At 43.5% G+C, this 24956-nt stretch overlaps 1 protein-coding gene across 6 annotated transcripts; it reads left to right on the top strand.

Annotated features, from left to right (window-relative positions):
- The first annotated feature begins 1442 nt into the window (after positions 1 to 1442).
- LOC106590178 (poly(U)-binding-splicing factor PUF60) lies at positions 1443 to 24956 on the top strand. 6 transcript variants are annotated; one of them, XM_014180875.2, is made up of 12 exons: positions 1443 to 1562; positions 2219 to 2304; positions 2606 to 2701; positions 2809 to 2898; positions 3497 to 3547; positions 4855 to 5016; positions 5188 to 5280; positions 6744 to 6957; positions 7051 to 7283; positions 15479 to 15662; positions 16015 to 16274; positions 24298 to 24956. In XM_014180875.2, exons 3-12 carry the CDS (start codon positions 2621 to 2623, stop codon positions 24595 to 24597), a joined length of 1668 nt encoding a protein of 555 aa, XP_014036350.1. In that variant the 5' UTR covers positions 1443 to 1562; positions 2219 to 2304; positions 2606 to 2620; the 3' UTR covers positions 24598 to 24956. The 6 variants fall into 6 exon arrangements, with proteins under 6 accessions (XP_014036350.1, XP_014036351.1, XP_014036352.1 ...); XM_014180876.2 differs by having other exon boundaries at positions 15479 to 15644; XM_014180877.2 differs by having other exon boundaries at positions 7051 to 7241.

Below are 24956 nucleotides of genomic sequence, written 5' to 3' on the forward strand. Positions count from 1 at the left end.
TTGTAAAAACCCAGAGTGCATTGAGTGAATGTTGGAAAATGATCTTGGTTATTTTCTAAACATAGCAATGTGAATGCAAAGATGACACAGACCACAAAATAGGTGAAGTGAACTGGCAAAAGAGTCCACATTCAAAGGCAAGGGCAGTGTGAATACAAAGAGACCTGAGTTCTATAGCTTTTTTTTTTTTTACCCGAGAGTTCACTTTAAAGAGGTGCTATGCTTCGGGGGGCTCTTTGAAGGTGTCTGAGTTTCTTTGGAGTGTTAACACTGCACAAGAAATAAAGCGAACCGCACTGAGTTCACAGAAATGGGTGAAAACACCCTTAAAGAGGACTATATGTGAAAACATCCTTAACAATATGAAACCCAAATATTTAGGCTGACTTAATCCAGTGTCCAGAAAAACATATTTGCAGGATATGCAAATATGTTTATATTTAATGAGTTGTTGCCTCATTTGCATATTTAAATACAATATTTCTGAATATTTTTTAAACAAAAAAGTATTATATTTGTGTCTACATTCAACTGGTAAAGGTTGATTATGACATTATTAAGGGGGGGGGGAAATCCTATTAGGGTTTGTTGCCTGGCTGTAGAATTTCATTCATTCTTATGGAGGACTGCTTTTCTGAGTAGTGTCAATATGGCTTCTCATTGGCTAATATATAACATCAGCAATCCAAGCTGGCAAGTAGCCTAACGGTTGGAGAGTTGGACCAGTAACTGAACAGGTCGCTGGTTTGAACACCCGATCTGACAAATAAAAAAATCTGTCAACGTGCCCTTGAGCATGGCACTTAACCATAATTTGCTCAAGTGGCACTGTACTTCTATGGCTGACCCTGTAAAACAACACATTTCACTGCACCTATCCAGTGTATGTGACAATAAAACACCTTATTCTTATATACATAATTGAGGGATACCCATGTTGCTGGAGATCAGAAGTGTCCGGTTAGAGAAAGACAGGTCGAGGTTGCCAGGGTCAGGGTAGTACAGAAGGTGTCATATTCTGAGGCAGTGAAGAGAGTAGTAGAGGAAGATGGGTCCAGGGCAAGGCATCCTAAGAGGCTCCATGTGAGTAGGTCAAGGCCAATAGAGAGCAATAGGAATACCATGCGCTTCATTAAAGTTGGCTTCTTAGCATTCAAAGCCATGGTTATCAACTGTACCGCAGAAATGGAATGTAAATCACATCAAATAGATGCTGTGGTGGCAGCTGCAGAGAAGTACTTGGGTGTACAAGATGGTTTGCCGTTCTCCCAAGCTGCCGGCCTGGTGTAGGATCAGATAGGGCCAAGTAGCGTAATACTGTTGAGTTGTTGTTGTTTATAGGGCAATATTTCTTCCCTTTTCCCCGTGCTTTTCCCTTCCATTTTTGTATAGCTGTATAGGGGATACAGTCAGTGGCCCGTGACCGGCCTCGCACTCCAGTACAGGAGGTGGCGGTGTATGCACCTCACAGTTTGACACAATCCACCAATACAATTTAAAGAAGAAGAAGAACGGCGGGGCCTATTCAAGAAGGTGTGCTTATGGCGGTGACGGAGATTGCGGTAAATAGCTTGCTAAATAAGTTAAATATGAACTCAGTTATTATTTTCTTTGTTCTGTTTGTTTAATAGTTGTGCGTATACATCTCTTGTGGGAATTACTGGTTTATTCCCATTAACCATGTTTAATTTACAAAACCTGAATTTAGGCATGAGGCCTTTTAGCTAGCTAGCTTGCTATCTACTGCGACAATTTGCTCCTGGCTAATGCTATTTAGCTACACAAATAAAGCAATCGCTGAATGTGTCGTATTTGTAGCCAACTAATCACAGATAGAGCTGCTAGTGTGCCAGACTGTTGTTGGAATTACAATGCATGAGTCATGATGCGAAATGCTATTTAGCCTAACGATGCAACGACCAGCTTAGCTAGATTGCTACGTTAGCTAGTTAACTGACTTGAGCTCGCCTAACGCTAGCCCAACCAACGTTATATTGAGCTCTACTGAAGTGTATCAAGTTAGTCAACGAACTTAGCTAACTTTGTACTTGCTTCTATACGAACACTATGCATTATATGCTAACTAACTCGCTACATAGTTATCTAGCTAAATTGGTAGGAAATTAGCTAGGAAAACACTCGGTGCAAATGGAGGATACCAAGTTTACCGCCTTGCAGCTGCTAACATATTAGTCTGAAAGCATTTTCTCTCTCTCAGACTTTTTGAATTGTTAAGGCTTCCCCATCACTCTTCCCCTTGGGGTTATCCTGCCTCTGGTGGTCCCAGCGTTTATCAGGTTGTAGGTAAGGAAATCATCTACGCACCCATTGTGCGTTCCAGTGACTGGTCTGATTCTGTGTTTTTAGGCCTATAGCTATCCAAATCAACATTAACTGCTTCCCCTTCTCCAGTAAGATATATGCACTGTGAGGATTCTCAATCTCTATACCTCAAATCTCTTAAAGATGGTCATAGTAGAACACAGATGCAGCGTACCAAATGTGCAGTCCATGGCACAGCAAATGTTATTAATTTCTCCAAAGAATAAGTGTCTCTGAGGATGCTCAGATGGGTATTCATTTCTTTCCTGCTGTGGTTCTTCAGGGAGGGACAGCTCTGATGATGGAGAATGGACAGGGCACAGGTGGGAAGCTTGGCCTGCCACCTCTCACCCCGGAGCAGCAGGAGGCTCTACAAAGGGTGAGCCTACTACATAAACATGACTAAATACAGGTGTATATGTAATGACTCAAGATCAGTCAATTTGCCTGCGGTTCCACTATTCTCTCACACTGACTTTTCTTCAGGCAAAGAAATATGCCATGGAGCAGAGCATTAAGAGTGTCTTGGTGAAGCAGACCATTGCCCATCAGCAACAGCAGCTCACCAACTTGCAGGTGAGGCGTGCTGAATTCTGTACTCCTGCAGCTAAACTCTCATCCTCTTGACCATATGTTCTTATCTCTTAACACCAACCACATGCATGCAGTTTTTGCCTTATTTCTGAGAGTAACTTGGACTATCACATATACAGGTAAAAGCATCTGCCCTAGTAACTTTGTAGTTACAAACATTACTTGATTGTTCAGTAGCACAAAAAAATAGTAACATCCTTCACAACTGCAGCACAGCATATACAAGTGTGTTTCTCTGCGTACAATGATTGGATAGGAATGTTTGTCCTCTTGCTTCTGCCTCTTCTTTTTCAGCTGGAGAAGATCAACATGAAGACTTAGTTAAACATGTTGATTGCTTTGCACTTGGTCCCACATAGGGCTTTTGAATGTCTTGAATGTGGGGTAATATTGTGAAATGCTTTGGGGCAGATTGGAGTGGGTGGGGACTGCGGAGGGAAAGTCAAATCAGTCCTGAAAGTCTTTTAGGGGATGTGTGTCTAGCTGATGTATATCAAAGCAATGACATTTTGAAAAAGCAAAGCTTAAATATATATCTAACCTACTTTTCAGCACCTTTTTCATCTTTACTGTCTTTCAGATGGCAGCAGTGACAATGGGCTTTGGAGATCCTCTCTCACCTTTACAATCGGTCAATAGATTATTAAACTTTTTTTCTCTGTTCGCATTCCTGTTAAAAGGGACGGTTACCCTTCTTTGATCGGCCACTCTGGCCTCAGTCCTAACCATAGCAGCTGACCAAAGAACTCATATTTCAAAAGAAGACATGGTTTTTAATATTATAATTATGAGGGACTCTGTTTCTGCTTAATTCAGTCTGGTTAATGAAGCCATGTGTTTGTATGCCCACTGCCCCATTTCAGAAGAAATGCCTTGAAGTACTTCCACTAGTGGCAACAGCTGTTAGTTGATGTTTTTTTTTGTTATTTTTTTTTTTTTTACACTGAAAGTGATTTATATTAGGACTTTATGTATGAATTCATACATTTGAGCACAATACAAACTTCATCAGGGCATTTTAGCAGTATGATGTCTTTTTACACTAGCCTGAAATGGCTATCCAAGGGTGGTTGAGAAAATTAACATGGGGAAGTCCATGTCTTCTTTGTAAATATGCTGGTACTTTGCATTGATTGAAGCTGAAAAAGCCAGCTTTGGTGTTGGGGCTAAAGAGGGTTAGCAGTCTCTTTCAATAACCAAAGATGAGAGAACTGCTCAAACAGGAATTTTTGGTAATCTCAAATGTTATGTTGTAATAGGGGAAATCCCTTTTCTCTAATAGATTAGGCTGTTAGTTGTGCCTGTGGGTGATAGTAAAAGCAGCTATACTTGAGTAAAGGACCCAGTAAACTCTGCTTTCAGTGGTTAACCATCCCTCACTCCCCTTAGAGACGTAAGTGTAAAATGTTTTCCTTAGGCTTTTATTGGATGCTATTCAACTGATATAGGTGTTTATTTCATTTGTTCGCCATGTTGAAATGTCACAATATACAGTATATGCAGCCCTGGACTACAGGTCAGTTTCAGGAGCCAAATATTAACGAAGGACATCCACGTTGTCACCTTCAGTGCTTTCACCCATATTAATGCAGTAATGAGAAACATATATCTTTTTTTTTAATTACGTAGCTGTTTGGGTGCCTGCATTCCCCAAATTGTTAATCTTTTTGTAGATAGTTGCAAAATCGTTGTCCGGGACTCTATGTTGCGTATGCTCAGATTGCGTCTTTCCCTGACATTGGCCTGTACGTCTATTGTTGGGATAAGCAAACACCATACAGAATTAAACAAATAAATGACATTTCAATGTAAAAATAAATAAATAAAAATTCACCATTTGCCCATACACATCTAGATAGATTTATTTTACATTTTTGTGTGTTCTTGCTTTCTTAGACCCCCTAAACATCATGGTGTGTTTTTCTCCGGGGTTACCAGGTGGCGGCTCAGCGGCAGCGTGCTCTAGCCATCATGTGCCGGGTGTATGTGGGCTCCATATACTATGAGCTCGGGGAGGACACCATCAGACAGGCCTTTGCCCCTTTTGGCCCCATCAAGAGCATTGACATGTCATGGGACTCCGTTACAATGAAGCACAAGGTCCGTGTATAGAGCACCCTTAAACCACATCACACAGCGTTGCAATGTGATTAGAATTAGATCTGAAATAAATCATGTGAGGGGGAAAATTGAGGCACAACAGGAGAATGTGGCATGCACATGTCTGTAATGCGGTGGACTGTTGTCCCATGGTTGTGTCTGTCTGTGCAGGGCTTTGCCTTTGTGGAGTATGAGATCCCGGAGGCGGCACAGCTGGCTTTGGAGCAGATGAACTCAGTCATGCTTGGGGGCAGGAACATCAAGGTGAGTGGCCTGGAGAGTCAGCCTGTCCGGCCCAGTGGAAGTGGACCTCTCAGAACCCCCTCTATACCCCTGGAAAGAGGGGTGCTCCTGCTATTACCTTTTTAACCTTTTTGTTTTCTTTTCATTTCTATCGAGAACGCATGGAGCCAGTTCGAAATCCTCATTTCGCTCTTTCCGTGTAACTGAACTATTATTTCTGTGTGAATCACTAATTGGTAGTCTCTCTAAATTCTGTATGGAAGTGTATCTAAAGCCACTCATTTCTTTGTCTTTCTTTGCTTGTATGTATGTCAATTCATTTACAGGTATGCGTGTGTGTGTTTGGGTGTGTGTGTTTTGTGTGTGTGCGCGCATGTCTGTGTGTGCGCGGGTGTGTTTTTTTTTTTTTGTGAATGTCTGTGCTGTGTTCTGCTTCCATGATGTCATCACCACATTGTTTTAGTGACCAGTTCCTCTAGGATGCCCGGGCAGCGTACGATGATGTGTTGCTCTGTGTCCGAGATGTGCTGATGATGGGCTGCGCCTGGTTGGTGTCGCTTGGCCGCCCCACCTGCAGCACAGATCATATACTACATAGCCGCTAATAGAGACGCTCCAAACACTAACCTATAGATGGACAGTTAGAGGAGATACCTCCGACTGCTCGGTCCTAGAAAGGGTAGTGCTAGCCACACGTGCAGTTTTATCTTGTTAATTTTATACGCATTTCCAATCGTTGATCCTCAGCCGCAGCTCTGGCTGAGGCATTCTGAACAGGCCTTTTAGTGTTGTTTGAAACTGCCTGAGTGAGTGAAGCAGCTCTTACAGTAGAATTATCTTCGTGAGTTCTAGACAGGCTATTTTCTTGATCTCCTTTTCGTATTTAAAAAAAATAAATACAATTTTGCCGTGATCTTTGCTCTAGTTCATTTCCAGGTGATGATTTTAAAGTGACTATCTGAGTTGTTGGTATGTTGTCAGTTTCCATAATCCAGAAAGAAAAGGGAGAGTGTGAGAAAAGTGTCAATAGACGGCGTTGTCTCTAGGCTACAGTGCAGATTGTCACGTTTCACATCACTCGTATTACCTAAGCCTTTGCAGAAAGCCCTGGTGGAAAGATGCTGTTTAGCAAGGCTAGTGGAAACTTGGCAAAGAATACATTGGGCTGCGATTACATTTTAGTTATTTAGCAGATGCTCTTATCCGGGGCGACTTACAGTAGTGAGTGCATACATTTCTTTTTTGGTACATTTTTGTACTGGTCCCCGTGGGAATCGAACCCACAACCCTGGTGTTGCAAGCGCCATGCTCTACCAACTGAGCCACACGGGACCAATTGCAAAGATAAATGGTCTCCTTCGATCTCTAATTGCATTGTTCCAGTTGAAGGCGTTAGGTGGTTTTGGAGCTTGAGGTGTTGCGTTGCTCGGTCAGTGGGCTGTGACACCCCACTCATTGGCCCTGTGCTGGTATCTGTGCTGTAGGTGGGGCGGCCAGGTAACATTGGTCAGGCGCAACCCATCATCGACCAGCTGGCAGAGGAGGCGCGCGCCTACAACCGGATCTTCGTGGCTTCCGTCCACCCCGACCTCTCAGACGAGGACATCAAGAGCGTCTTTGAGGCCTTCGGGAGGATCAAGTCCTGCACGTTAGCCAGGGACCCCACCACGGGAAGACACAAGAGCTTTGGCTTCATCGGTGAGCAGAGAGGCGTTTGGCGGCCCTCAGGATGTGCTGTTGCTGTGTGTTTGTCCGCCTAACTCCTCCTTTTCCCCCCTCTCTCCTTGGCAGAGTATGACAAGCCCCAGTCGTCCCTGGATGCAGTGTCCTCCATGAACCTGTTTGACCTGGGGGGCCAGTACTTGCGGGTGGGCAAGGCCGTCACCCCGCCCATGCCCATGCTGACCCCCACCCAGCCTGGTGGCCTGCCGCCCGCTGCAGCCGTGGCTGCTGCAGCAGCCACCGCTAAGATAACGGCCCAGGCAAGTATGATTCCCTTCCAAAGGGATCTATTGGCCTTCCAGGTAAATATACCTCTGATATACAGTGAGCTCCAAAAGTATTGGGACAGCGACACATTTTGTTATTTTGGCTCTGTACTTTGGCATTTCGGATTTGAAATGATACAATGACTGAGTGTAAAGTGCTGACTGTCAGCTTTAATTTTGTCGTATTCTTATCCGTATCGGGTGACCCATTTAGAAATTACAGCACTTTTTGTACACTGGGGACCAAACATATTGTGACAAATCCACTTGTGTATTAAAGTAGTACAAATATTTGTGCTAGCCTCATGAGTGACGCAGCAGTTTAAGGCACTGCATCGCAATGCTTGAGGTGTCACTACAGGCCCGGGTTCAATCCCAGGCTGCGTTGAAGCCGACCGGGAGACCCATGAGGCGGCACACGGGGTCGCGTTTTGGAAGACGCATGGCTCTCTCCCGAGTCCGTACAGGAGTTGCAGCGATGGGACAAGACTTTGGGGAGAGAAATATATATATTTGTGCCTCTAACTTTCTCACTAATCATTACTCATGATTCATTATCCAGGATTATCCATAATCACAGTAGCATCCACATTAATGTTGACATGTTTAGTAACATTCTGTTCTTATTTACAATAAAAGTGACTCCAAAAGGACTATACATTATTTACCATTAATTTCCGTTGGGCACAAAATAATCTGAAACGCAACCAAAACAAACAGTAAATACATCAAAAAAATTTGTGGAGTCACAAGCTTGATGTAGTCATTGCGTGCTATGAATATAGGACCAAATACTAAACCTTTTTAATATAATACACAAGTGAATTTGTCCCAGTACTTTTCGTCCCCTAAAAATGGGGGGGGAACTATGTACAAAAAGTGCTGTAATTTCTAAACGGTTCACCCGATATCAAAATACCCTGAAATTAAGTTTGAAAGTCTGCACTTTAACCTCACTTTAACCTCAGTTACTGTATCGTTTCAAATCCAAAGTGCTGGAGTACAGAGCCAAAACAACAAAACATTTGTCACTGTCCCACTACTTTTGGAGCTCACTGTAGGTAGCTAGGTGTGATCTTTTAGTAAAATGTACTAACTATAATTAATATACTAAAGATAGAAATGTAATGTATGTCTATATAAAGCTGAATATTGTATTTTCTGTGCCCATTAACATATATTTTGATGTGACCTGCCGTTGTAGAATTTGATAGAGTATTTGATGAATTGATGATGCAGAACCCGTGCAGGGCAATATAAAGTCTTCTATGTACACTGCTCTGTGTTTGCTAACAACATGTGCTGTGCCATGTCTTCTTGTTGTGATGTGAGCTCAACCCACAGTTGCAAAAGTTTATCCCCTGTGAAAAGAGGGCTGGCCCTCTTCCCTTGTAATTCTAAGTACTATAATACTAAGAAGCAAAGCTCCTGTAAAATATACTGAACATAAATGTTGACGCAACATGCAAAGATTTTACTGGGTTATTGTTCATATAAGGAAATCAGTCAGATGAAATGCACTCATTAGGCCCTAATCTATGGATTTCACATGACTGGGCAGGGGCGCAGCCATGGGTGCCTTGGAGGGTATAGGCCAATCAGAATCAGTTTTTTCCCCCCACAAAAGGTTACGTGTGGTCTGACATTGGCGGCAGCTTATTGTAGAGAAATGAACATTCAATTCTCTGGCAACAGCTCTGGTGGACATTCCTACAGTCAGCATGCCAAATGAACTCTCCCTCAACTTGAAACATCTGCGGCGTTGTGACAACTGCAAAAATGTTATTTTCCCCAGCACAAGGTGCCCTTGTGTAATGACCATGCGTTTTTAATCAGCTTCTTGATATGCCACACCTGTCAGGTGGATGAATTATCTTGGCAAAGGAGAAATGCTAACTAACATGGATATAAACAAATTTGTTAACAATTTGAGAAATAAGCTTTTTGTGCGTATGGAACATTTATGTGATTTATTTTTTCAGCCCATGAAACATGGGACAACACTTGTGTTTATTTTTGTTCTGTGCTTTTGGGTGTGGAAGCTAATTACTCCCTGGAGTCTCACTGCTTAACCTGTCTGGCAACCTGGGACGTTTGCGTCCCACCTAGTCAACAGCCAGTGGAATCGCGTCGCGCGAAATACAAATGCCTCACAAATGCCTCACAAATGCCTCATAAATGCCTCATAAATGCTATAACTTCAATTTCTCAAACATATGACTATTTTACACCATTTTATAGATACACCTCTCCTGAATCGAACCACGCTGTCCGATTTTCAAAAAGGCTTTACAGCAAAAGCAAAACATTAGATTATGTTAGGAGAGTACCCTGCCAAAAATAATCACACTGCCATTTTCAAAGCAACTAGCATGCATCACAAATACCCAAAACACAGCTAAATGCAGCACTAAGCTTTGACAATCTTCATCAGATGACACTCCTAGGACATCATGTTACACAATACATGCATTTTTTGTTCGATAAAGTTCATATTTATATATAAAAACAGCATTTTACATCGGCGCGTGACGTTCAGAAAATATTTTCCCTCAAATGCTTCCGGTGAATCAGCGCTACAATTTACAAAATTACTATTCGAAAACATTGGTCAAATATAATATTGTCATTCAAAGAATTATAGATTAACATCTCGTGAATGCAACCGCATTGCCAGATTTTAAAAATAACTTGGGAATCACACTTTGCAATAAACGAGGTGCTATGCTCAGAAAAATAGGCTAGGCGATACAGGTTAGCGCCATCTTGGAGTCATCTAAAATGAAATATACTATTGTAAATATTCACTTACCTTTGATTATCTTCATCAGAAGGCACTTCCAGGAATCCCAGGTCCATAACAAATGTAGTTTTGTTCGAAAAAGTTAATAATTTATGTCCCAATAGCTCCTTCCTGTTAGTGCGTTCCGAAGGCTACTCAAAATGTACGAGGTGCGCAGGACTTGTCGTCACGAATGTGCAAAAAATATATATTTACGTTCGATCAAACATGTCAAACGTTGTATAACATAAATCTTTAGGGCCTTTTTCAATCAGAGCTTCAATAATATTCAAGGCGGACGATTGCATTGTCTTACTAAACGTTTCGGAACGAAAGGGTACCCACGGGCGCCCGCGTCATAGTAGTAATGGCCCTCCCCCTATGACCAACTTTCCAGGCCTCTCGTTCGGTCAGTTTTTACCGGAGAAGACTCAAACCACTTTGTAAAGACTGTTGACATCTAGTGGAAGCCTTAGGAAGTGCTAAATGAATCCTAACTCACGGTGTGTTTCATAGGCAATTTGTTGAAGGTGATTCCACAAATCAGATTTCCACTTCCTGCATGGAATCTTCTCAGGTTTTTGCCTGCCATATGAGTTCTGTTATACTCAGACACCATTCAAACAGTTTTAGAAACTTTCGAGTGTTTTCTATCCAAATCTACTAATTATATGCATATTCTAGTTACTGGGCAGGAGTAGTAACCAGATTAAATTGGGTACGTTTTTTTATCCGGCCGTGCAAATACTGCCCCCTAGCCCCAACAGGTTTTAAGCAAGCACACACCCTCACTGCTATATCTGGCACTGTTAACAGTGGTCATAGTTCTGTTTAGTAATAAATAGTGTTATGAGTTTAGTGGATGTTTTATATTGACCATTTGTAGTTGTAGAATATTGTATATTGGCTTGACATTAAACTGACATGAGCCTTGAGGACAGTAGGGTTGGGCTATTTTACAGTATCGGATATTGAAGGTGATTAACAGCCATCGTTGATTGTGACAGACGATATATATGTTTCTTTCAACCTGACTGACACCAGGCAGTAAAAAGCTGACTGGGCAGCACGGCCACGCCAAGTTGCCTATTCCTTAGGTTATGCAGGCTATAGCAGTATCAATAAATGTTAAACAATTTACAGAATGAAAGAGCAATGTAGACGGAGCTAAGATTTTCAACAAAGCAGCACAAAATGTCCATTCAGAATTATTTATATATACAGTTGATTATATGCACCGCAGGACAAGCTAGTTAACCTAGTAATATCATCAACCATGTGTAGTTAACTAGTGATTATGTGAAGATTGTTTTCTATAAGTTAAGTTTAATGCTAGCTAGCAACTTACCTTGGCTCCTTGCTGCACTCGCGTAACAGGTGGTCAGCCTGCCACGCGGTTTCCTCGTGGAATGCAATGTCATCGACCATAATCGGCGTCCAAAAATGCTGATTACCGATTGTTATCAAAACTTGTAATCGGCTGTGCTGATTTAATCGGTCGACCTCTAACCTGTTAGGGCTAGGGGGCAGTATTTGCACGGCTGGATAAAAAAAAATTACCCGATTTAATCTGGTTACTAATCCTACCCAGTAACTAGAATATGCATATACTTATTATATATGGATAGAAAACACCCTAAAGTTTCTAAAACTGTTTGAATGGTGTCTGTGAGTATAACAGAACTCATTTGGCAGGCAAAACCCTGAGACATTTTCTGACAGGAAGTGGATACCTGATGTGTTGTATTACCTTTAAACCTATGCCATTGAAAAACACAGGGGCTGAGGAATATTTTGGCACTTCCTATTGCTTCCACTAGATGTCACCAGCCTTTACAAAGTGTTTTGAGTCTTCTGGAGGGAGATCTGACCGAACAAGAGCCATGGAACAATGATGGCCCATTAGACACCTGGCGCGCGAGTTCATGTTGGGTACCCTCGTTCCAATACGTTATAAAAGAGTATGCATTCGTCCACCTTGAATATTATTCATGTTCTGGTTAAAAAGGCCCTAATGATTTATGCTATACAACGTTTGACATGTTTGAACGAACGTAAATATATTTTTTCCCCTCGTTCATGAAGTGAAGTCCGGCGGGCTTAGATCATGTGCTAACAAGACGGAGATTTTTGGACATAAATGATGAGCTTTTTTGAACAAAACTACATTCGTTATGGACCTGTGATACCTGGAAGTGACATCTGATGAAGAGAATCAAAGGTAATGGATTATTTACATAGTATTTTCGATTTTAGATCTCCCCAACATGACGACTAGTCTGTATCGCAACGCGTATTTTTCTGGCCGCAGTGCTCAGATTATTGCAAAGTGTGATTTTCCCAGTAAGGTTATTTTTAAATCTGGAAAGTTGATTGCGTTCAAGAGATGTAAATCTATAATTCTTTAAATGACAATATAATATTTTACCAATGTTTTCTAATTTTAATTATTTAATTTGTGATGCTGACTTGACTGCCGGTTATTGGAGGGAAACGATTTCCTCAACATCAATGCCATAGTAAAACGCTGTTTTTGGATATAAATATGAACTTGATAGAACTAAAAATGCATGCATTGTCTAACATAATGTCCTAGGAGTGTCATCTGATGGAGATTGTAAAAGGTTAGTGCATCATTTTAGCTGGTTTTATGGTTTTGGTGACCCTGTCTTTGAATTGACAAAACATTACACACAACTCTTGTAAATGTACTGTCCTAACATACTCTAAATTTATGCTTTCGCCGTAAAACCTTTTTGAAATCGTAAAACGTGGTTAGATTAAGGAGATGTTTATCTTTCAAAGGGTGTAAAATAGTTGTATGTTTGAAAAATTTGAATTTTGACATTTATTTGGATTCAAATTTGCCGCTCTTGAAATGCACCTGCTGTTGATGGAGTGCACCACGGGTGGGACGCCTGCGTCCCACCTAGCCCATAGAGGCTAATATAGTTGAAGCCTACTTCATTTTTTACAGCTGGTGTCTAATTATTTTCAGACTTTCTCCCGCCGCGTTATTCATGATTAAACAATGAATTGATCTGACTGAATTCTAGGCATTATTGAAAGGAGTTCTCAAAGTTGGGTAATTTGAATATCCTGATGGGCCTAAGATAATGAGGTAGAACAAACAATAGCAAGATTGAAACATCGAACGAGTAGTTTGAAGAAACCTTATAGTTGCGAAAAGCTTATTCTAAAAGAAATCATGCATGTATCCTTCCTTGTTGCCAACCAAACGGCCAAAGTCCAAATCCTCCCAATTAAAATAGCATATCAAAAGCATTAAGACAAGTTAAATGTATGAGTATTTCCCATATAGGCTATTCTAATAGAGTTTAATGTCCTAAAGTTGCAGCTTTCAAATAGTAACATTTATGAAAGTCCGTCTATAGGCGATTCTCTATCACATCAGAGTTGCGTGTTCTGCACCCGGGCCCATCACACGACGAACAGCCAGCGAGGCTCCTGACTGTCACTTTTGCGTCGGCGCACACACACACCTCTTTCGTGCCACAGCTCCAAGCGTGAGGAATAAAAATCTTCAAAAAATAAAAAAATTAATTTGATTTGGCTCCAAAATAGATTTTGTCATGATTCCTCTCGTCCCTCCCGTTGGCAAAATTTCCTTTCGGAGGATAGCCGGAGGCAAAGTCATCATTATCCGTTGGATGATTGGTTGAGCCTTCTTGTTTGCGTGACATCACCCCGAGCCCAAAACATGGCTGATAACTTATCTCGCCTCTGATCTAAAACCAGTAGGAACCACCAACTTCAATGATGGTTCTTAAAATGCATATCACTTGGCCCTAATCTATGGATTTCACATGACTGGTAATGCAGATATGCATGTTGGTCACAGATGCCTTAAATATATATTTTTTAAATAGAGGTGTGGATCAGAACCAGTCAGTATCTGGTGTGACCACCACTTGCCTCATGCAGCGCGCCACATCTGCTTCGCATTGAATTATTCAGGGCGTTGATTGTGGCCTGTGGAATGTTGTCCCACTCCTCCTCAATGGCTGTGTGAAGTTGCTGGGTATTGGAGGGAACTGGAACATGTCGATCCAGAGCATCCCAAACGTTCTCAATCGGTGACATGTCTGGAGAATATGCAGGCCATGGAACAACTTGGACATTTTCAGCTTCCGGGTATTGTGTACAGATTCTTGCAACATGGGGCTGTGCGTTATCATGCTGAAACATGAGGTGATGGCGGCGGATGAATGGCCTGACAATGAGCTTCAGGATCTCATCACAGTATCTCTGTGCATTCAAGTTGCCATCGATTTAAAATGCAATTGTGTTCATTGTCCGTAGCTTATGCCTGCCCATACCATAACCCCACAGCCACCATGTGGCACTCTGTTCACAACGTTGACATCAGCAAACTGCTTGCCCACACAATGCTATACACATGATCTGCGGTTGTGAGGTCGGTTCGAGGTACTGGCAAGTTTTCTAAAACAGGGGCAGCTTGTGGTAGAGAAATGAACATGAAATTCTCTGGCATTGTGTTGACACAACTGCACATTTGAGTGGCCTTATATTGTCCCCAGCACAAGGTACACCTGTGTAATGATCATGCTGTTAATCAGCTTCTTGATATGCCACACCTGTCAGGTGGATGGATTATCTTGGCAAAGGAGAAATGCTCACTAACAGGGACGTAAACAAATTTATGCCCAAAATTTGACAAGCTTTTTGTGCATTTGGAACATCTCTGGGATCTTTTTATTACTGCTCATGAAACATGGGACCAACACTTTACATGTTGCGTTTTATAGTTTTGTTCAGTATAGTTTTTAGAAGGATAGTTACTGACTGAAATGTAGCTGGCTAGCAAACTGGCCAGCCAATAGCCACAAATGTTACTAGCCAACTAATCGTGGATGACCTATTATTAGATACATTTGGGAGAACTTGCTCATATCAAGCAACAGACGGCTTGCGCAAAGGTAAAAAAAGAACAATTAGTGGACTCGTTTTATGAAGGATCAGACAGTGAAATGGATTGGTTAGCTCGCTGGTAAGGCTTTAATTTATTTCTTAATTAAGCTGAAGCTGGGTTTCCCAAGTTAAGTGCTTAGTGCTCATGCTGGCGAACAAGCTAAACACTTGTGACGTCACTCACCCAAGAAGGCTCAACCAGTCACCTGACTTGACTCAAGTATATTAATGACTTTGCCTCCGACTGTCCTGCGAGCTCGCGCTAGTGGTCCTTTTTTAGCTGTCTTTTTTAAAAACTTTAAGTCTTTTGGGGGTTGGCCAATGGTGGGTTAATATCATCGAATATCACAATGTTTTAAGGGTACTTAATCACGATAGGACAAAGGTGGACATCCCCCAACCCTAATGCAGAGTAGAGCACTATACATGCTGTATGAAGTCTGACTGTGCAACCTCACTGTGTTTTCCTGCTAATGCGTCCCGCCCCTCTCTCAAGGAGGCTGTGACCGGGGCGTCCATCTTGGGGGCGATGGCCGGGGCGAACCAGATGGGCCAAATGGGACAGATGGGACAGATGGGACAAATGGGACAAATGGGTTCCATGGGCTCCATGGGCATCCCTCAGGCAGTCATGGCTGCCCAGGCCCCCGGAATGATCACAGGTGTGTATCGAGACATGTGTGAGTACAAAGAGTATTGTCCACTGACCTATGCACTCACTTAGGTCTGTTTTGAATCTTTTTAGAGGGTTAGAGGATCGTTTTAAATGATTTCAAGTGTGTATCTTATCTACTCAATGCCACAGTGTTGAGTGGGATTATCTGGTCAGCCAGGTTTTGTAGTTTTTCCATCTGATCCTGCTCATTTGAGAATGTGTCATAAAAAGCTTGACAGTTGGTTCACATGCAACCAATTAGAGAAACAAAATTTCAACAGAGGTTTTGACTCCTATGAATGGCCATGTTCTCTCGGAGAAACCATATCAATGAAGATGTATTTATGTATGGCTGATGTGTGTGAATGTCCCTGTAGGTGTGACACCAGTGCGTCCTAACCTGCCAGTGCTGCCCCAGGTGGGCCTGGTCAACCCTGTGCTGGCCTCACCGCCTGTGATCACCAACCCAGCCCAACTCAACCCCTCTCTACAAGAGCTTCAGAAGAAGAAGCAGGAGGAGAAAGAGATGCTGCAGGATGGGACCGGCCAGGAGATGTTGAGCGACCAAGAACACATGAGCATTTCAGGAAGCAGTGCCAGGCACATGGTCATGCAGAAACTGCTTAGGAAATCAGAGGTAAGATCAGACATGAAGATGTGTGTGTAACAGGTTTTTATAAATGTTTGTACATTTATAATTATTCAGACCCTTTACTCAGTACTTTGTTGAAGCAACTTTGGCAGTGATTACAGCCTCAAGTCTTCTTGGATATGTATCTACAAGCTTGGCACACCTGTATTTGGGGAGTTCCTCCATTCTTCTCTGCAGATCCTCTCAAGCTCTGTCAGGTTGGATGGGGGGCATCACTGCACAGCTATTTTCAGCTCTCTCCAGAGATGTTAGATCGGTTTCAGAGATTTGTCCCGAAGCCACTCCTGCGTTGTCTTGGCTGTGTGCTTAGGGTCGTTGTCCTGTTGGAAGGTGAACCTTCGCCCCAGTCTGAGGTTCTGAGTGCTCTGTAGCAGGTTTTCCTCAAGGATCTCTCTGTACTTTGCTCTGTTCATCTTTCCCTTGATCCTGACTAGTCTCCCAGTCCCTGCCGCTGAAAAACATCCCACAGCATGATGCTGTGGGGATGTGTAAATAAGGTATCCATTTTTTTTTTTTTGAGTACATTTGCAAACATTTCTAAACCTGTTCTCGTTGCCATTATGGGGTATTGTGTGTGTAGATTGATGAAGAAAAACACATTTGTATTTAATCAATTTTAGAGTAAGGTTGAAATGTAAACAAAATGTCAAGGGTTCTGAATACTTTCTGAATGCACTGTATCTACTATTATACTATTAATACATTTTTACGTAAGTATTCAGACCCTTTGCTATGAGCTCAATTTCGAGTCTCGGGTGTATCCTGCCGCCCCAGTGGTTAGAGCGTTGGACTAGTAACCGAGCGGTTGCAAGATCGAATCCCCGAGCTGACAAGGTAAAAATCTGTCGTTCTGCCCCTGAACAAGGCAGAGTTAACCTAGGCCGTCATTGAAAATAAGAATTTGTTCTTAGCTGACTTGCCTAGTTAAATAAAGGTAAAATAAAAAATCATCCTTGATGTTTCTACAACTTAATTGGACCACCTGTGGTAAATTCAATTGATTGGACATGATTTGGAAAGGTATGCATCTGTCTAATGTCACACAGTTGACAGTGCATGTCAGAGCAAAAACCAAGCCATGAAGTCGAAGGAATTGTCTGTCGATCTCCAAGACAGGATTGTGTCAAGGCACAGCTCTGGGGAAGGGTACCAAAACATTTCTGCAGCATTGATGGACCCCAAGAACACAGTGGTCTGTATCACTTAACTGGAAGAAGTTTGGAACCACCAAGACTCTTCCTAGAGCTGACACCCGGCCAAACTGAGCAATCGGGGGACAAGGGCCTTGGTCAGGGTGACCAAGAACCTGATGGTCACTGACAGAGCACCAGAGTGCCTCTGTGGAGAACTTTCCAGTAAGACAACTATCTCTGCAGCAGTCCACCAATCAGACCTTTTTATGGTAGTGGCCTGACGGAAGCCACTCTTCAGTTAAAGGCACATAACAGCCAGCTTGGAGTTTGCAAAAAGGCACCTGAAGACTCTGACCATGAGAAACAAGATTCTCTGGTCTGATGAAATCAAGATTGAACTCTTTGGCCTGAATGCCAAGCGTCACGTCTGGAGGAAACCTTTAACTCGGCAAGTCAGTTAAGAACAAATTCTTATTTACGATGACGGCCAAACCCTAATCCGGATGACACTGGGCCAATTCTGCGCCACCCTATGGGACTCCGGTTGTGATACGTTCTGGAATCGAACCAGGGTCTGTAATGACTCCTCTAGCACTGAGATGCAGTGCCTTAGACTGCTGCGCCACTAGGGAGCCCATGCTGTGGGGATGTTTTTCAGCAGCAGGGACTGGGAGACGTCAGGATCGAGGGAAAGTTGAACGGAGCGATGTAAAGAGATCCTTGACGAAAAACTGCTCCAGAGCGCTCAGGACCTGACTGGGGCTAAGATTCACCTCCCAACAGGACAATGACCCTAATCGCACAGCCAGGACAACGCAGGAGTGGCTTCGGCAAGTCTCAATGTCCTTGAGTGGCCCATCCAGAGCCCGGACTTGAACCCGATCTAACATCTCTGGAGAGACCTGACAATTGCTGTGCAGCGACGCTCCCCATCCAACCTGACAGAGCTTGAGAGGATCTCAAATCTCAAAAGTTGTATTTGTTACATGCGCCGATTACAACCAGTATAGACCTGACAGTGAAATGCTTACTTACAAGCCCTTACCTTAACCAACAATGCTTTCAAGAAGTTTTATGAAAGAAGGAAAAAAAAGTAGAAAATTGAAAATAAAAGTAACATAATTAAACAGCAGCAGTAAAATAACAAGCGAGTCTATATACAATGTGCGGGGACATCGGTTAGTCAAGGTAATTGAGGTAATATGTACATGTAGGTAGAGCTCAAGTGACTATGCATAGATTATAAACAGAGTAGCAGCAGTGTAAAAGAGGGGTCTGGGTAACCCTTTGATTAGCTGTTCAGGAGTCTTATGGCTTGGGGGTAGCAGCTGTTAAGAAGCCTTTTGGACCAAGACTTGGCGCTCCGGTACCGCTTGCCGTGCGGTATCCGTGAGAACAGTATGACTAGGGTAACTGGAGTCTTTAAGGGCCTTCCTCTGACACCGCCTGGTATAGTGGTCCTGGATGGCAGGAAGCTTGGTTACAGTGATGTACTGGGCTGTGCGCTCTACCCTCTGGAGTGCCTTACGGTCTGAGGCCGAGCAGTTGCCGTACCAGGCAGTGATGCAACCAGTCAGGATGCTCTCGATGGTGCAGCTGTAGAACTTTTTGAGTATCTGAGGACCCATGACAAATCTTTTCAGGCTCCTGAGGGGGAATGGGCTTTGTCGTGCCCTCTTCACGACTGTCTAAGTGTGTTTGGACCATGATAGTCTGATTCCAAGATGGCGTAGCAGTGTAAATTTTGTATTTTTCATATTTTTTGTATATATTATTTTTCAGTAAATTTCTATATATGTTCTATCTTTTTCCATTTTTAAATTAAAAATATACCTTCCGGCAACCCGCCTCACCCAATGTGATACGGGTCTGCTAGACCTTATAGCCAGAACCTCCACCAGAAGCTAGCCATCAGAAGCTAATTAGCTACTAGCTATTTAGTCATTGTTAGCCACTGCTAGCGGCCTTTACCTGTAGCACAGACACCAGCCGCTTTTAGCCTGGTTAATACTTGCCAGTCTGCACAGCGCATTACCAACCCTGTGCACATCGACTGTTTTTCTCCACTACAACACCGGATTCCTGTCGTAAGCCATGGACCATTACTCCTGATCATCACAGCTAGCTAGCTGCTACCGAGTGGCCCAGCTCCAAAGCTAGCCTTGAGCCAGGCCCATCTCCCGGCCTGCTCAGTGGACCATTTGATCACTCGGCTACACCGCTGATGCCTCCCGGACTCTTCACTAACACGACTAGAATCCACTACACCACCGGATTCTTGCCGTAAGCTCTGGACCTTTGCATCGGATCATCGCTGCTACCTAGTGGCTAACGCCCTTGTCCCGAAGCTAGCACCAGTTAGCCGCGAGCCAGGCGCATCTCCTGGCCAGCAAACGAAAATACTCCAGCTACAATACTTCTTTTGCCAACTGGCCTGGACCCTTTGTCGACACGGAGGCCCGCCGTTCCATCACGACTGGTCTGCCAACGTAATTCCATCCGTTGTGCCCTCAACCGGCCTTTGCCAGATGTCAGAGCAGACGCTTCTACTAGCCCCGGCCTGCTAACTTCTCCCGCTTGCTAGCGTAGTAACCACTACCTAGTGGCTTCCCTGTTTCATCTATTGTTGTTCACTGGACCCTATGATCACTTGGCTACATAACTGATGCCTGCTGGGCTGTTCATTAATCACGGTACTCCATTTTGTTTATTTTTGTTTATCTGCCGGCCCCAGCCTCGAACTCAGGCCCTGTGTGTAGTTAACTGACCCTCTCTGCCCATTCATCGCCATTTTACCTGTTGTCTTAGCTGATTAGCTGTTGTCTTACCCGTTGTCTTAGCTAGCTCTCCCAATCAACACCTGTGATTGCTTTATGCCTCGTTTTGTCTCTTTCTAATGTCAATATGCCTTGTATACTGTTTAGGATAGTTATCATTGTTTTAGTTAACTGCAGAGCCCCTAGTCCCACTCAACATGCCTCAGATACCTCTTTTGTCCCACCTCCCACACATGCGGTGACCTCACCCAGCATAACTAGTGCGTCCAGAGATGCAACCTCTCTTATCATCACTCAATGCCTAGGTTTAACTCCACTGTACCCGCGCCCTACCATACCCATCTGTACATTATGCCCTGAGTCTATCCTACCACGCCCAGAAATCTGCTCCTTTTATTCTCTGTCCCCAACGCACTAGACAACCAGTTTTGATTAGCCTTTCGCCGTATCCTCATCCTACTCCTCTGTTCCTCGGGTGATGTGGAGGTTAACCCAGGCCCTGCGTGTTCCCGGGCGCTCTCATTTGTTGACTTCTGTAACCGTAAAAGCCTTGGTTTCATGCATGTTAACATCAGAAGCCTCCTCCCTAAGTTTGTTTTACTCACTGCTTTAGCACACTCCGCCAACCCTGATGTTCTTGTCGTGTCTGAATCCTGGCTTAGGAAGGCCACTAAAAATTCGGAGATTTCCATCCCCAACTACAACATTTTCCGTCAAGATAGAACTGCCAAAGGGGGAGGAGTTGAAATCTACTGCAGAGAGAGCCTGCGAAGTTCAGTCATACTATCCAAGTCTGTGCCCAAACAATTAGTTCCTACTTTTAAAAATCCACCTTTCCAGCAACAAGTCTCACACTGTTGCCGCTTGTTATAGACCCCCCCTCAGCCCCCAGTTGTTCCCTGGACACCATATGTGAATTGATCGCCTCCCGATCTATCTTCAGAGTTGGTACTGTTAGGTGACCTAAACTTGGACATGCTTAACACCCCGGCCGTCCTACAATCTAAGCTAGATGCCCTCAATCTCACACAAATTCTCAAGGAACCCACCAGGTACATCCCTAAATCCGTGAACTTGGGCACCCTCATAGATATTATCCTTACCAACTGGCCTTCCAAATACACCTCTGCTGTTTTCAATTAGGATCCTATGGGTCCGCGGTCAAACGACCACCCCTCATCACTGTCAAACGCTCCCTAAAACACTTCAGCGAGCAGGCCTTTCTAATCGACCTGGCCCGGGTATCCTGGAAGGATATTGACCTCATCCCGTCAGTAGAGGATGCCTGGTCGTTCTTTAAAAATAATTTCCTCACCATCTTAAATAAGCATGCCCCTTTCAAAAAATGGAGAACTAAGAACAGATATAGCCCTTGGTTCACTCCAGACCTGACTGCCCTCGACCAGCACAAAAACTTCCTGTGGCGGACTGCACTAGCATCGAATATGGCAGCTCTGTTCTACTGTTCACTCGTCGTCCAATGAAAATGCAGTTAAGAACAATAGTGTTTGATTTTAGTTTGAATATAGTAGTTTGTTATTGTGTGTAGTGGAAAGCAAAGCTTTTTGTTGATGATCAGACCTGAAGCGATATGCAACTTTTCAGGGAAGTCAGGAACCAATACACACTGTGAGTTAGGAAAGCTAAGGCTAGCTTTTTCAAACAGAAATTTGCATCCTGTTGCTATAACTCCAAAATGTTTTGGGACACTGTGAACTCCATGGAGAATAAGAACCTCCTCCCAGCTGCCCACTGCACTGAGGCTAGGAAACACTGTCACCACCGCTAAATCCACGATAATCGACAATTTCAATAAGCATTTCTCTACGGCTGGCCTTGCTTTCCTCCTGGCAACCCCAACCCCGGCCAACAGCTCCGCACCCCCCACAGCTACTTGCCCAAGCCTCCTCAGCTTCTCCTTCACCCAAATTCAGATAGCAGATGTTTCGAATCCCACTGTACCTTCTCCGCTGTGCAGTCCGGTTTCCGAGCTGGTCACGGGTGCACATCAGCCATACTCAAGTACTAAACGATATCATAACCGCCATCGATAAAAGACATTACTGTGCAGCCGTCTTCATCGACCTGGCCAAGGCTTTCGACTGTCAATCACCGTATTCTTATCTGCAAACTCAACAGTCTTGATTTCACAAATGACTGCCTTGCCTGGTTCACCAACTACTTCTCAGATAGCGTTCAGTGTGTCAAATCGGAGGGCCTGTTGTCCGGACCTCTGGCAGTCTCTATGGGGGTACCACAGGGTTCAATTCTCGGGCCGACTCTTTTCTCTGTATGTATATCAACGATGTCTCTTGCTGCGGGTGATTCCCTGATCCACCTCTACGCAGACGACACCATTCTGTATACATCTGGCCCTTCTTTGGACACTGTATTAACAAACCTCCAAACGAGCGTCAATGCCATACAACACTCTTCCATGGCTTCCAACTGCTCTTAAACGCTAGTAAAAACGAATGCATGCTTTTCAACCGATCACTGCCCGCACCCGCCCGCCCGCCTAGCATCCCTACTCTGGACGGTTCTGACTTAGAATATGTGGACAACTACAAATACCTAGGTGTCTGGTTAGACTAACCTCTCCTTCCAGACTCATATTAAACATCTCCAATCCTAAATTAAATCTAGAATCGGCTTCCTATTTCGCAACAAAGCCTCTTTCACTCACGCTGCCAAACATACCCTCGTAAAACTGACTATCCTTCCGATCCTCGACTTCGGCTATGTCATTTACAAAATAGCCTCCAACTCTCTACTCAGCAAACTGGATGCAGTCTATCACAGTGCCATCCGTTTTGTCACCAAAGCCCCATATACCACCCACCACTGCGACCTGTATGCTCTCGTCGCCTGGCCCTCGCTACATAATCGTGCCAGACCCATTGGCTCCAGGTCATCTATAAGTCTTTGCTATGTAAACCTCCACATTATCCCCAATCACTAGTCACCATAACACCCACCCGTAGCACACGCTCCAGCAGATATATCTCACTGGTCATCTCCAAAGCCAACACCTCTTTGGCTGCCTTTCCTTCCAGTTCTCTGCTGCCAGTGACTGGAACAAATTGCAAAAATCGCTGCAGTTGGAGACTTATATTTTCCTCGCTAACTTTAAGCTTCAGCTATCTGAGCAGCTTACCGATCGCTGCAGCTGTACACAGCCCATCTGTAAAAAGCCCATCCAACTACCTTCCTCATCGCCGTATTGTTTTTATTTACTTGTTTTGCTCTTTTGCACACCAGTATTTCTACTTGCACATCTATCACTCCAGTGTTCATTTGCTGAATTGTAATTACTTCGCTACTATGGCCTATTTATTACCTTACCACCTCACGCCATTTGCACACACTGTATACAGACCTTTTCTATTGCGTTATTGACTGTACGTTTTTTTCCCATGTGTATCTCTGTTTGCCGCACTGCTTTGCTTTATCTTGGCCAGGTCGCAGTTGTAAATGAGAACTTGTTTTCAACTGGCCTACCTGGTTAAATAAAGGTGAAATATAAAATAGTTTGTTAATATGGACACCAAGGAAGTTGACGCTCTCAACCTGTTCCACTACAGCCCTGTCAATGAGAATTGGGGTGTGCTCGGTCCTCCTTTTCCTGTAGTCCACAATCATCTCCTTTGTCTTGATCACATTGGGGGTGAGGTTGTTGTCCTGGCACCACACATCTGCAGAGAAAAAGGGGAGAAACTCCCCAAATACAGGTGTGCCAAGCTTGTAGCGTCGTACCCAAGAAGACTCGAGGCTGTAATCACTGCCAATGGTGCTTCAAGAAAGTACTGAGTAAAGGGTCTGAATACTTATGTAAATGTGACATTTCTTTTTTTGCTTCGTCATTATGGGTTATTGTGTATAGATGGAGGACTTTTATTTTATCCATTTTAGAATAAGGCTGTAATGTAACAACATTTGGAAAGTTAACGTCTCAATACTTTCCGAATGCACTGTATTTGCCTTGTTTAATTGTTCAAAATGTACAAAAGTTGTGGTACTTTCACTGAAAAGTAGATATTATTTTAATCTAATACGATTTAGGTAGGAATACATATTGACTTGTCTTCCCCTCCCCAGTCTACGGTGATGGTGTTACGGAATATGGTGGGGCCAGAGGACATCGATGACGACCTGGAGGGCGAGGTGACAGAGGAGTGCGGCAAGTTTGGTGCCGTCAACCGGGTCATCATCTACCAGGAGAAGCAGGGGGAGGAGGAGGATGCTGAGATCATCGTCAAGATCTTTGTGGAGTTCTCCATGGTCTCGGAGATGAACAAGGCCATCCAGGCACTCAACGACCGCTGGTTTGGGGGTCGCAAGGTCATCGCGGAGGTCTACGACCAAGAGCGCTTTAACAGTAGCGACCTCTCCGCATAAACTGTCTGAAATGGTTGCCCAAACCCATCCCATACCCGTTGCTCAAACTCACTTCAGCCACTATCACTGCTGCTAGAGATTTGGGCCTCTTTTTAAATTGTATTTTTTTTTTTATTGATGTTAATATTATTAATGGTCTCTTTTGAGGGATTGGTTAAGAAAATAATATTTGCACCTCATGAATTTTGTTTTGTCACCTACTGTGAAGACTTGATTTCTTTTGTATTATTTGCAGTTTTTTTTGTTATCAAATTGAGAAGTCATTAGGTTACCCCCATTTTTAAGTTGTCTGGACTCTTTAAAATCGTTTTAGAGCTATTGGTTCCCATTTACCCCCAAAAATAAATTCTTCAACTATG

Source organism: Salmo salar, chromosome ssa29, assembly GCF_905237065.1.
Source record: "Salmo salar chromosome ssa29, Ssal_v3.1, whole genome shotgun sequence".
Lineage (NCBI taxonomy): Eukaryota > Metazoa > Chordata > Actinopteri > Salmoniformes > Salmonidae > Salmo > Salmo salar.